General features: G+C 34.4%; 2 protein-coding genes across 2 annotated transcripts; both read right to left on the reverse strand.

Moving 5' to 3' along the window:
* Positions 1-1,499: 1,499 nt before the first annotated feature.
* LOC122598392 (epoxide hydrolase 4-like) lies at positions 1,500-3,389 on the reverse strand. The gene is made up of 4 exons (XM_043770988.1): positions 2,709-3,389; positions 2,350-2,442; positions 2,135-2,202; positions 1,500-1,759 (listed from the first exon to the last, which is right to left on the reverse strand). The coding sequence occupies exons 1-4, from the start codon at positions 3,348-3,350 to the stop codon at positions 1,627-1,629; spliced, it is 936 nt and encodes a 311-aa protein (XP_043626923.1). The 5' UTR covers positions 3,351-3,389; the 3' UTR covers positions 1,500-1,626.
* A 4,132-nt stretch (positions 3,390-7,521) lies between these two features.
* Positions 7,522-8,529, reverse strand: LOC122597488. The gene has a single exon (XM_043770077.1). It carries the CDS (start codon positions 8,527-8,529, stop codon positions 7,522-7,524), a length of 1,008 nt encoding a protein of 335 aa, XP_043626012.1.
* Between the last annotated feature and the right edge of the window lie 5,870 nt (positions 8,530-14,399).

The following is a 14,399-nucleotide window of genomic DNA, read 5'->3' on the forward strand; positions in this document are numbered from 1 at the left end:
TCTGCTAAGAATATATAAAGATAGATAAGTGAAGATTGACTTATGGGTTGGACAAAAAAAACGAAGACTAAAATGAACTGGGAACATGGCAAGCTATATGTATGCGTGTGAATGGATGAAAAATGGAATCTACATTATTCATATACACAAAGATAACTATTGTTTGATGCTTTATAGTTACAAGAGTATTGTGGGTATAGTTTTTGGACATTGTTTTATGCTCTATATCAACATGTAATTTTTTTTTTTTCCAGATTAATTGTTGTTGATGTAAATGACAATGAGTTGATTATATACTGTTTTTGGTTCTTGGATCCGAAAAAGAGATAGAAAAGTTGTTTTGTATCTGAAAAGTAAAAACCAGAAAGAAAGGAGTTTTGTATTCTAAAAAGACTATAATGCCCTCACATGATATGCACGTGAGGGATTTAACGACCATTTTAGACGGAAGTTAGTGTCAGGGACTTCTGGCAATAAAAACGAAAAAGACAGGGACCAGTAGCAACGAAAAAAAAACACAGGGGGCAAAACGTTAAAGTAACAAACCACAGGGATCATTTGTGACATTTTCTCTTTTTAATTTTTTTTTGAGTAAATTACCTTTTTTGCCCCTATAGTTTGTAAAGTTTCAACTTTCAATCCTTAAAGTAAAATACTAACAAATTGAATCCCTAAAGTTGGCTATATTTTTCAGTTGAGGTTCTAGCGCTAACGACGTCTAGTTTCTCCAGTTAAGTCACCCCACGTGACCAATACGTGAGGCCATAAGCGTCCTTGACTCTTTGATCAGGAAGAAAATTGCAAGAATGCGACAACGTAAGGGCCAAAAATTGAAATTTACCCTTTTAAATGATTTTTGTAAAACGACTCCCGTCTTCTTCTCCAATGAAATTCTGGCATTCGATAATTTTTTCCAGTGGAATTCTAGCAACACCCAAAAATAATAATAGTCCTAAAACAATCTCAAATCTATAAATACATATATAAAATGCAAGAATCTAGTTCAATATGGTACGAGTTAACTTACCAAGTGGCTAAAAGAAAAATGTGGAAGGAAAACCAGGTATAACCAATTGCGTTTGCAAAATGGCTTAAATTGAAACTGTGCGGTTTGAGAAGTGATTCAAACTTTAATTTCATTGGAAGATAATCCTTGAAAAGATTGAAATTAAGTACCCAGATTTATCTAAATTGAGTTTTTATATTATTTTCTATAAGTATGCATGTAAATAAACTTTAAGCTATTTTGTCAAATATTTTTACACTAACATTTCTCAAACTACAAGCTTTACATAAAAGCTTCACCTCTTAGCTCCGATTATTGGCTCTAGATAATATTGTCTTTCATACCCATTGTATTGTTTTAAAAATATATGTAAAACTTCATGTTACAAAGATAGATTGTCAACCATTTAAAGAGAGTTGACAGTTGTGAATTCTATTAAATGAATTGATATAACGATAATAAACTTCAGAGAGAAAAAAATAATGTTATTAAATATTTCGATTTATTTTGTATACAAACAAATTTAAATAACAAGAAGATGAAATTTTAAAAAACGAATTGAATAAACTTAATCGTATACACATATAATGATTATGATATGATGATATATATGCATCTCCTCATTGCCCTTTCTTCGTAATTAAGCGTTCAAGAATAAGTTTGAGGCGTTTGTTATATGCAAATGGTTGGTCTAACGGCACTAGGTGTCCTGCATCCTTTATCCAGTCCAATCTTGTTTTCTCACCCAATCTCCTACAAAATAATTAAGATATGATTACGATATATTAGATTCTTATATAATATCATAATCATAATATATATATAATACTCCATCCGTCCCATTTTAGTTGTCCACTATTAAATTTTAAAAGTCTTTTTGTTTCAAAATATTTTACGGCAAAAATATATATTTTTTATATTATATAACATTTGATATAAATTAAAATATATAAATAAATTTGATATTTATGGTAAGCAAAAACTTTAAAAATCAAACAGATGAGATATCTTAGGTACAAGACTTTATTAAACAAATAAGTACGTAGCCACGTAGGTAGGTGATACATAATCGGATCGAATTGAATTACTATTTATTTTATCTCTTAGAGAGGGATTAATTTGACTTACTTTTTCATGGTCCTAGCAGAATCGGAGTCGAAAATCTGGTCGTCATCACCCCACAACATATATATCATCTACACACACAAGAAAAATATAAATATAAATCATGGATTATAATTAAGAAAATTAAGTTTTATAAAGATCCACTTAATTTAGTAACAAAATTCTATAAGCTAGCTAGCATTATAAGTTTTACGAGTAGATGATTTCAATTTTAATACCTGAGAGTAGTTAATATCTACGGTTGCATTTTTGTCGAGAACAACCAAAGCCTCTAAAAGTTCATTTCTCTCTTTGCGATTACCGAACATCGTCTACAAAAATGTCAAAAAACATCATGTTAATATACTCGTATAGCACTTGAAATTTTAGTTGTAAGCAAACCGGCCAAATTTATTGGGAAATTAATAATAAAAAACAATATATATACATATTTTGTATATACGCATTTACTTGTACGAAATTTCATATTCGTATATATTCTTTACCAACTATGTAATTACATACTAGGGATGTCTTTCGTTAATTTTGCTAGAATGATTGTGTATGGAGTATATAGTTAAACAAGTGGAGTGCGTACCTCAAGAATGTTTTGATAAACGAAATCAGGAAGCCATGGGAGATTCCTAAAACCAATCGAAAACATCTTCTTTAAACCCTCTATTGTATCAGGATTCAAAAGTTCTGACCAACTCGATCCACCAAGTTGCTTATAAGCATCAAGGCTTATAGATTCGGTCATCTCTATGACGGTGCCAGACACCACCATAGACTGGACCAATTTTGGGTACGACTTAGCCATCTTGAAACCAACCATCCCCCCATAACTTACCCCAACAAGTGTCACTTTTTCCACTCCTAGTTTCCCCAATCCATTGGCCACAAACTCGGCCTGGAAACTAGCTGACCTCTCATTTCTATCGGTGATTGAACCACCGAAGAACAAGAGGTCAGGCACGTAGACAGAGTAATCTCGTGTCAATGCCAAAACTTGTAAGAACCATGTGAAAATACCGTCCATGGCAAAAGAGTGGAGGAGTAGGACCACGGGCTTTTTAGGTGGCACGTAAACAGCTTTCCCATCCTTTTTCATGACGGTTTCTTTTGGAACCCAAATATTCATCAAGGTTCCATGTTCTATTTCTATGGTTTGTCGTGTTAATCCTGCTAGCCTGACGAGTCCATGAACCAAAGGGGTTAGCACAACAAATATGTTTCCCATTTGTTTATTTATTTAGAATTTTATGAAAACGAAAGAGAGAATGTGAGATTGTGATATTTGTTCAATGAATATGTTCGAGACATATATATAGGTATACATATAACGTTTGAGTATGATTTTGCGTGTCGGCTACCATGCCGCTATTTGACTTTGGAATAGAAGCAGTTGGAATTAAACCACCAACCATATATGCACCACGTACACTTATTGCTTTTCATCTCGTTCATACAACTTTTTAAGGGTCTTCGGCAAAATTTGAATTGAAGTCATGATAATGATAAAAATTCTGGTCTTTCTCTGGTTAAAAAGTAAGAAGAAAAACTTTAATTAAATTCCAAATTGGACTGTTATATATCCAGCTAAGTCTTTGTATACATTACATTTATCACTTATTATGCCGCGCTTTTAATGTAATTTATGTCGTTAAAGAACTTTTAATTAGTTAAAACCTAAACCTCTAAAGTATAATATTAGCCCTTAGACTATATTGTGTACACATAGGCAATGTAACGTAACAATTATTATGTATACATTCACATATTGTGTACACATAGGCAATGTTTACAATTACAGTATTATTTAAGATTTGCCCGCTTATATAAATCACTTTGTATTATGTATAAATTTTAGATTTCGTCAAACATGAAACTACTTTATATTTATATATTCGTTTATTATGTCCGTATTCTTTATACTTGAATTCCATGAATAGCATATCATTTATGGTAGTAATTTCCAAAAAGTTACTGGTATAAGATTTCTTTTTCCTCTCCATTTCAATAACCTTCATAAAAAAAGAAAATGGATAAACCCAATAGCCGATAAACCCAAATCGTGGAAGTCCTCTCCAATACCCCAAGGCCCAAGTTGGCAGTGTTTGGCCCAACTGAATTCAAATTAAATAAACAATATTAGGATATACGTTATTTTCAGAAATATTTTAAACGAGTTTTGTCAACCAGGAGACATTAAAAACACTAATCCATTAACAACTAATGTCATAACCAACAATTTATTTGTATTGTGTATTTTAACCATCTTCAGAATATATTGGTTAATATCTTGAAACTTTTATAAGATGCTCCAATTTTGAGCCCCATGAAGTACAATCTTGAAAATGGCTGAAGAAATGTTCGGGAATGACGACGTGATATCCTAGTTAAGTTGCTTACAAAACAAAAAAGTTGCTTACATATGAATAATAAGACTGCTTAAATAGGAAAATAAAACTATATGCGATTACCGTTGTGTACCTTATACTCTTTGTTTGGAACCATCAAGTTTCATGAAATACAAAGATTATATATTTGTAACATATAATATACTCGTATTATCTATAACAGAGACCAAAATTTGAGAATTTAAGATAGTGATATTAGTTGAACTAAACTAACCCAAATATTAATTTCTATAATTCCAGCATTCCTATATATAGATTAAAATCCGTACGTGTTTTGCCGTGCCCTCTCTCAAACTTTTCATTCTTTATGAATTATGGTGGGGCCCACATTTACAGTGGTGCATGTTTTTCTTATTCTTTCTACTTTACAACCTATTAAGCCATATGTACAACTTCTATAGCTTTAACATATACACATAATCCAACAAATATACATACCCACAGATAAATCGTAAATCTTCAATTACCACCACAGGCAACCACTACAGCCGGTTTGTATCAACAACTGTTCAACTCAACGTACAATTGCTTAAACAACATGTACAACTTCTACAAAAAACATATACATATACATGAACCATGAAATCTAACAAATACCACTACTGGAACAGAACAACCACCGCCGGCAACCACCGCTGAGGCGCTGACCGCCATCGTCCATTAAACCATTGTGTATCTCGGCATATACATATACGTGTACAACAAATATATATACATTTACATGAACCACCGAATCTTCAACAAACATTTCCGATAACATGCACCGTCGTTAACCGTAGCTGATCTCCACCGTCGGTAACAACACTGGTCTCAACCGTCGGTGACAACACCCAGAGCACCTACCAATCTCCTTACCTTTTGAGAGTAAACTTAACCCATTGTCTGTTGTCATCAAATAACGTCGGCCATCTTCGATGATACATCTTCCGTTGATTAAATCTGACCAAAAACATCTGTCATTCAACTTCCGACTGCCGTCGTGGCTCACATCTCACACCCCTCTCTAAACCCATACGGCTAGATCTAAAATCTTATTTATCGAAATAACAACAACAACAACAACAACCGGACCCAATCCCTGCGCGGGGTATGGGGGAGGTAAGTTGTAGACAGTCTTACCTCTACACAAAGGTAGAGAGACTGCTTCCAATAGGGACCTCCGGCCACAAAGAAGTGCATGACGGAAAATGAGAAATGTTTAAAAAATCATACCTGTCTGCCGAGAAACTGTAAAGCAGAAATACCTGTCCGCGGGTCAAACATTTATCAATCATGCGTCCTACCAATATCTTAGAAACATGTTTGACAGTACAAAAACCAAAACGAAAGCAACCATATTGGGCATATTAAACAACATAAAAGGAGCAAACTACTACCTGACTCGAACAAGTAGTAGGAAGCAACCAAGACAAACATACATATAAATAAGTTTTGACAAAACCTGAAAAGATCCCGATTGAGTCAAGGCAGTAACTACTACTAAACAACCTATGGGGAAAGGACCTTAGGTCGCCTAGCTATCCTAATCCTAATCCTCTCACCCGCTCTTCCAAACCCCTAAACTAGTCCTAAACCCCTAGTCTTCTAGCTAAACTCTCATTGGTCATGTCCTCCGACAGCCATTTTGGGGGAAACAAACACAAGAGTAACCTCCCCCCTCGGTTCAGGCCTCTCGAGACTCAAGGCCAAAAACCCCTACGAAAGGTCACAGAGAACCAAAGTCTAAATAAAAAGTGTACTTAATCTAAAACCCATATGCCTTGCCCTCGCATTCCACTACCTCTACCTGGAGGGTCCTCTAACGTATTCGTAAATCCGTACTTCCACCTCCATCTACCTACTACTCTTCCTGTCACGTCAAAGTCCCCTGTAGCGTAGCTAAGCCACTTCTCTAGGCCAAACCCTCACAAACCTCCTTTGGCAAGGCAATATGGGAAAAGAAGACTATCTAGGTCGCCCAAAAGTCCCACCCTAACCTAGTATTCTACTCTAATCCTAGTTCTCCATGCCGTCCTATCCGCCGTCATGTCCTCCGACAGGCCAAGTTCTATTAGATCCTTCGCTAATCGATCCTCCCACCTCATCTTTGGTCGTCCCCTTCTTCGTATGCCGTCCACGTGAATAGACTCCACTCTCCTTAGTGGTGCAGTTTCATCCCTTCTCCTAACATGGCCAAACCATCTCATGCGCTCTTTCCTTAGCTTGTTAATGATGGTCCCTACTTCAAGTTCTGCTCTAAAAACTCCCGTCGGGATCCTGTCTGCTAAGGTCTTCCCGCAAGTCCACCTTAACATCCTCATCTTAGCCACCTCTACTCTAGCCGCTTGGGCTTTCATCATCGCCCAACATTCTGACCCGTATAGCATAGCTGGTCTAATAGCCACTCTATAAAACTTCCCTTTCAGCTTTAGCGGGATCCTCTTGTCGCACATGACTCCGGTAGCTGCTCTCCACTTCATCCATCCGGCTTGAATTCGATGTGTCACGTCTTCGTCTATCCCCCCCGATTTGTGTATCACTGATCCCAGGTATCTAAAAGACTCCTTCGGACGCAATATGCGACCCCCAATGCTAATAACCTCATCCCCATTTTGTCTTATCTCTTGGTTATTGAAGTCACATCTAAGGTATTCTGTCTTCTCTTGGCTCACGCACAAACCATGGTCTTCAAGGGCTTCTCTCCATTTCTCTAGCCTCTGGTTTAGTTCCTCTGTCGATCTCGCTATCAGCGCAATGTCATAGGCAAAAATCATACACCACGGTAGTTCCTCCTGTAGGCCCCTGGACAGTTCGTCTAAGATCAACGTAAAAACGTATGGGCTAAGCGCCGAACCCTGGTGTAGGCCAATATCTACCGAGAAAAGTTCTGTGTTCCCCACAGGGGTTCGAACACCGGTCTTCGCCCTATCGTACATGTCCCTAATAACCCTAGTGTATCTCCTGGTTACCCCTTTCGCTTGTAGCGTCCTCCAAATCAGCTGTCGTGGTACACTATCGTATGCCTTTTTCCAAATCTAGGAAGGCACAGTGTAGCGCTTTTTGTCTTTCCCTATACTTTTCCATAAGGCTTCTGGTGATGTGAATAGCCTCCATTGTCGACCTACCTGGCATAAAACCGAATTGGTTCTCTGCCACCTTTGTAACCCTTCTAAGCCTCATCTCTATCACTCTCTCCCATAGCTTCATGGTATGACTTAGGAGTTTAATGCCCCTATAGTTTCTACAACTCTGTACTCCCCCTTTGTTCTTATAGATAGGTATGACCTCGCTAAGTCTCCATTCTTCTGGCATTTTTGCACTTGTCCAAATCTTGTTGAAAAGGCTTGTCAGCAAGCTTATCCCGCGAAGCATCTGGCTTACCGGTAATCTCCCATTCCCGCCGTCGAGATATGCCTCGATAGGAATTTGGTCTGGACCTGTTGCTTTGTTTCTCCCCATCTTCTTTAGGGCGAGCCTTACTTCCTCTTGGCTGATCCTCGGAGTATCGTCGTCGTCGCAGCATATGTCTGAGTGGGTACCGTGATCGATTCCTCCTTCACTTCGCCCCGACTCTTTCCTATTAAACAGGTTGGCGAAGTACTCTTCCCATCTTTTCCTAATGTCTTCCACCTTCACAATGCTCCGTCCGCTTTCATCCTTAATATAGATGACGTCTCCTAAATCCCTGCGTTTTCTCTTCCTTGCTTTAGCAATTCTGAATATATCGTTCTTGCCTTCCTTGGAGTCTAGTTTCTTATACAGTTCTTCGTACGCTCTTTCTTTTGCTATAGCTACAATCTTCTTTGCCTCTTTCTTGGCTTCGTAGTATCTCTGCCTAGCCAAGGACCAGTCCTCATTTGTCCCGTTTTGCTTGCTCTTGATAAGCTCTTTAAAGCAACTAAGTTTTGTCGCAACCTTGGTCTGGACCTCTTCACTGATCCACCAAGATTCCCTACCCCCTTTCCGCTGACTACCTGCCCCTCTTGTTTCCCCTAGTACCGCCTTTGCCGTCTCCCTCATTATTTATCGAAATAAGATAATCATAAGAATAGGAAATAGTCAAATAGAGATTTAATGGAGGCGGTTGTCAAGTTGAGGTTTTAAAAGATAAGAGAGAAAAGAGATAAGGGAGGGATATTGCTACAATATTAATTAGTAATCTACAACAAATGTATAAATTTCATTGTATAGTGTACAATTGTATAATATAAGTATTGTTGTAGATGGCTAAATGTTGTTATAGCAATATCATTTCCCAAAGAGATATAGTAGTAGTAGGTCAAATATATAACTTTAGATCCATATGACTATGTCAGATGTGAGTGAGTAGTTGTTTAATACGGAGTAAGTGATAGTGATATCAATGATACGTGTACAAGCTTAAAGTTGCTTTTCTACCACTTTAACTTTATTTAATTTATTATTTATTAATAAAAATATTTCTTTTTTTAACGAGTTAATAAAAATACTGGTACACCAAAGAAAACTTAAGCATATACATAGCATATTTGATTTCAAGTGTGACTTTCAACTATTAGATTAATACGTATCTTTATGTCCTACTAAAAATAATTAACATGTTTTACGTAAATAATGGACTTAACATGCGTTTTTGGCTACATATTATATTCGTAACACGTTATATCATTCTTATGTGATTAACATTATCGTTATTAACATAGTTATACATATTTCGTTAATTATTAATACAATTATAGGCACAATAAATTAAAACCGAAATTTCAATTTTCAGTGTCATATAAAAACTTTTCAATATCTATTTGTTTGTTCCAACCATATTAATACACAAATATATATTATGGCTTTATTACATAGATGTTATTGTTTCAATTTTCGCTTATTCTATTCATTTTCTTGCAACCGTATTGAATATTATGTTAGCATAATACCTATAATATGTCATTACATTATTGTTATTTATGTGTCAGTATTTACATTAATATAGTTATTTATTGTATAATGTTTCTAACATATTATAACTTTACATATTATCACAAAAAAATAAGTTACGTCTCCCGGGGCAACGCCCGGGGGACAAAACTAGTTATATAGATAAGTAGGAAGTGGGAAGACATGTTTCAGCCCAACTGTTAAATTCATGAGATTGCTATTGAAGTAGGTGTAACGCCCGTAAAATTTTCTTATTTTAATTCTGAGTTTGACAAAAAGATTTAAGATTTTAACAACTTTAGAAAGTTCAAACTAGAATGACCATGTCACATTGCTTGCGACATAATATAATAAGAACTTGACAACCAACAAACTAGATTCAGCCAAACTTTTTATGAATCAATTTGTTTCTAGTTTCAAAAATGACAACATACACGTAATATTTACTTGAAACTTTATAACTTGCGCAAAAGGGCGAACATTGATATCAAAGAAGGGTTCAAGAAAATTCCCATTACCCCTTCATCAAGCTACACCACCGGCCATATGAGATATTCTTTCTATGCTCCGTATTAATACCACTTTATATACCTAAAAAAAATAAAATATAAAACGGTAAATACAACTACTTAGTGAGTAAACGAGATCTATATCTTAAAATGAATGCATATTCTAATATCTGTTATAGAATATAATCTGAAACACATTCAGATAAGTATTCTGAGCATAGTCTAAAACATGTTCAGGAATTCCTTTTCTATTAAATCTGTAAATGTACTCTAACGTACATATAACATGTGGCCTACCCCATAGGATAGATATCTAGATCGATCCCAAATGGAGTTACCTTCTAAAATATATAATAGGTACGTACCCTCATACATATTTATATGCATTCCGAGTACTACCCATTATTTCTATTCTAATTTCTAGTAACTTTATGCATTCAAATATATATAACATATGACATACCCATATAAGAGATATCTAGATCGATCTCGTATGAAGTAACCTTCTAATAATGCGATAGGTACATATCCTCATACATATCTAGATACATTTTGGATATCACCTACCATTCTATTCTATCCGTTACTCACCTCGAAGATGACGGCTAGTGACTAGGTAGAAACTTGGTCTTTTCTTCTTTCACCTATACACATAGAGCTTGTAAGTTACATATAAACTACTGACAAGATCTAACATCTTCTGTCTAAAATTTAATAACCATATAACTAGCTTCCAATACAATAATCTCCATGACTAGTATTTAACGAGCAACATAAATCACTTTCTATGTTTTAACCCATTTTTGATAAAACTCCAACGATTCAGTTGGTTATCTTCGATTCAATAACCATTATAAAACATTACTTGATCAATCTAAGCTTGTTATCAAATAAATTCTTGTATGAAACATAATAACAAACATGTTATAGATTTATCTAAATTATAAATTATCTCTTTTAATCTTTAACAGATCCTTATTTAAATAATAATAAAATCCCTAAATAAAAACTTGAATAGAGTCAAACCTTAAATTGGATAAAAAGTAACTTAAATTTCCACAAGTATAACAAGCTTTCTTGCACCTCCTGCTCTGCCTTCTTTTGGACGACACGCACACACCCCATTCACTTTCACGACTTTACTAATGAGTCTTTGGTTTATTATTATCATTATTATATTTATTATTAATTGTTCCTACAGTATGGGCCTCCATAAATCTCTTCTCATTACTTAGTATCTTGCATGCTTTAAATTGAACAGAAGAAGTGATAGGACCGAGTTTTAGATACTGATAGATAATATATACATATAGGTCCTAGCAATTAGAGGATAAATATAAATAAGGATAGGAATTATAAAGATTGGTAACTAGTTCTTGGTTGTCATTAGTGGTCATTAGCCACGTATGCATCATAATTTTTATCTATATCTATTTGGTTTATTAAATATCTATGTTAAATTACTTCCATATAGTTCAAAATTCTATTTCTTTATCTTTAGTATATATATACACTTTATTTATAGTGTTATTTATCTTTTAAAAGTCGGGGTGTTACAGTAGGCCATCCGCACACAGATACCAGGCCTCTATTACTGGCCTACGGAATTCACCTTTTTAGTTTTTGTCATCCCTTCATATTTTGGCTTTCTTATATTTTTTTTCCTTTAAAGATCGTTTACTTTAAATCTTGACAAATAATAATGTTAGACATGTGTAATCCATTAATTATCTTTCTTATTTTTTCATGTGGCATGATCATGTGATTAAAAGAATTTTTAAGAGGATTAATCATTTCTCATGTTGGGGCGTTGGGCATGGAGTTGAGACACGCGGATAAGCGATTGATTCACCTTCAATTATTCAATCAAGGAAGCAGAGTCAACGGCCTTTGAAGAAAGATGACTTATATTTTAAGATATTGAGTTGGACAGTCAAAAAGCCCAAAGGCCAAAAAAAAGAGCAAAAACAGAGGAGATGCCTTCCTCATAGGCCATTGACTATCTATCCCCGAAGTCTTTCTCTCCGTCAAAGGGACTCTCTTAGTCTCTTACGCCAAGCAGAGTGGTCAGAGTTAAAAACTTTATGGTTATCTTGTCTTTAGTTTGTGACCAAGTTCAGAATCCATATTAATATAACCACCACTATATTATTGTAACCCCAAGTAGTGACTATGAAACTAATATAATAATATATCTTTCTAGTTAGTCCATTGAATAAACTATTCTGATCTTGATTATTGGATATTTACTGCATTAAGTTCCTATGTTTTGATAGTTATGGTGTGATCATTTTCACCCGGTTTCGTTGTTATTTGGGTCCCGGCCGCGTTTATAATATCATACACCAAAAGGCTTCCAAAATCCCGTAATAGGGCTATTTATGTTTCAACACCTGTTGGCTCTAATACCTTATTGGAAAAACACCAACTCATCAAAGCGATATAATCAACAGTGAGAGTATCAACAAACACAAGCTAGTCACACGTACATAAAAGTATATATTACAAACATTTATAACCAGTAATACTTGACAACCAGATAATTAAAGTACTTAAATTAAAATATATGAGTTACAAAGAGGAAATTGTCAATACTATATATACCTAATCTAGTCGAGACTTCCTAGCCATGAGTGGTACAGTTAAAAACAACCAAGTTTCATCTAGCTCAAACTTAACTTCCAATTAAACTTATATCTTATGTTTCCTTATAAGGCCTAATATAATACAACTATATATCCAAGTTTCTTCTAGCTAGCTCGATCACTTTTGAGATTCTTTAAAGGGCAATGCTTGTTGCCTTGTTACAAACCCATATGATCGATATCAATAAAAACCAATAATTAATGTTATTGTTTTGTTATTTTTTCTTTTTTTCTTATTTTATTGGTCCATATGAGTTTGTAAACATTGTTTGAAGCCTTGTAGCTAGGTATAACATTACTTTTAGTGTGTAAGTCGTAATGATATTATGTGTCAAAGCAGAGCTATTTTAGGCAGATCTCATTGTGTATAATTTGTCTTAGTTTTAAATTAGCAATATACTCGTATATGGTTATGAAACAAACACCATCATCTTTGGTGAATTTGAATCAACAATGAATCTAGTTAGCTAGGGACTATATATTCAGTTTGTTACATATATATACGGAATCTGTTTCAATAACGTTTGACAATGATTACGTGCTCATAATATATCTAAAATTTCGAGTTGTTGATGCATTATATATATTCTCGTGACATTAATTGGGTACGTAGAATATCCCACATATCCAATATATTGTTTGCCGTTACCAATGAGTGAAGCATCATGTTATTGATCATTACTATACGTGTAACATGTACAGATCACACGTAATTTACCTTACGTAAGATTTTATATTATTTTATATGTTGACAAAAACTTTGGTGTTAAAATAATGTAAAATAAGTGCCATGGGAATTTGTAGATGATGTCATCACTGGCCCCCAAATAAAAGATGCATGCAGAAGTGCTAGATTATTTTGATAGACTTGTTAATCTAGTGGAATGGGGGTGTTCTTCCAAAGTTTCTATATATAGAAATAAAATATCAGATCAATATTAGTGATCAGAGATGGCTTACAGTCAACAATACCACGGGGATCAAGTAATGTAACCGTTTATTATCTAATTAAGTTAAACTTAACGTTAGGACTTTGAGTTAAGTATCATTATATGTAGTTACGCTATTATTGGTATCTACATCAATATCTGTCTTTTTTTTTATTACTAGTAATAATTTAATAACATTTATCAAACTATTTTTTTTGCCTTTTCAATTTACTTTATTTTATATGCTTATCATTTTAACATACAAGTTTTATCAATGATAACCTTAATAAAATAATTTATAACACATATCATTTAACTCTTGAAATAACTAAACTATTATCAACTTTTATATAAATTACATTTACATGAATATCACCACCCACGCCGCCACCACTTGTCGTCGTTACCATTGTAGTCACATTGTGTGGAATTAGTCGATCTAGTCTAGTATAGTAGGCTTGTTATGTAGCAGACTTGGCATCGCGCAAATTGTAACACATCAATATATATATATATACTCGTATATTTTATTCTACTTGCTCATAAATTAACATAAAGGTTCTTACTTATATGAGAAACTCAAAAGACTTTTCCACAATAAAAGAATTGAAAAACTTAACCCAAAAAATAACAATACATCATCCATAAAAAATTAGTCGACCTACCATTAATTTCCACCACGTCGTTCCACATTTTCTAAAACAAGCTTATTTATGAAATGAATAAATGTCATTAATTAAATCTTTTTGTAAACAATCTTCTTTCACTTCGGAATTCCGTTATCAACCGATCGAAACTCGAGTTCAAGCTGGAATAATTCTATATAAATAATAATGCGGATCAATTCATCAACAGCTAACAAGCCAAACTCAAGTGTAAAATGGAATAAGTTGATA

Source organism: Erigeron canadensis, chromosome 4 (genome assembly GCF_010389155.1).
Source record: "Erigeron canadensis isolate Cc75 chromosome 4, C_canadensis_v1, whole genome shotgun sequence".
Taxonomy (NCBI): domain Eukaryota; kingdom Viridiplantae; phylum Streptophyta; class Magnoliopsida; order Asterales; family Asteraceae; genus Erigeron; species Erigeron canadensis.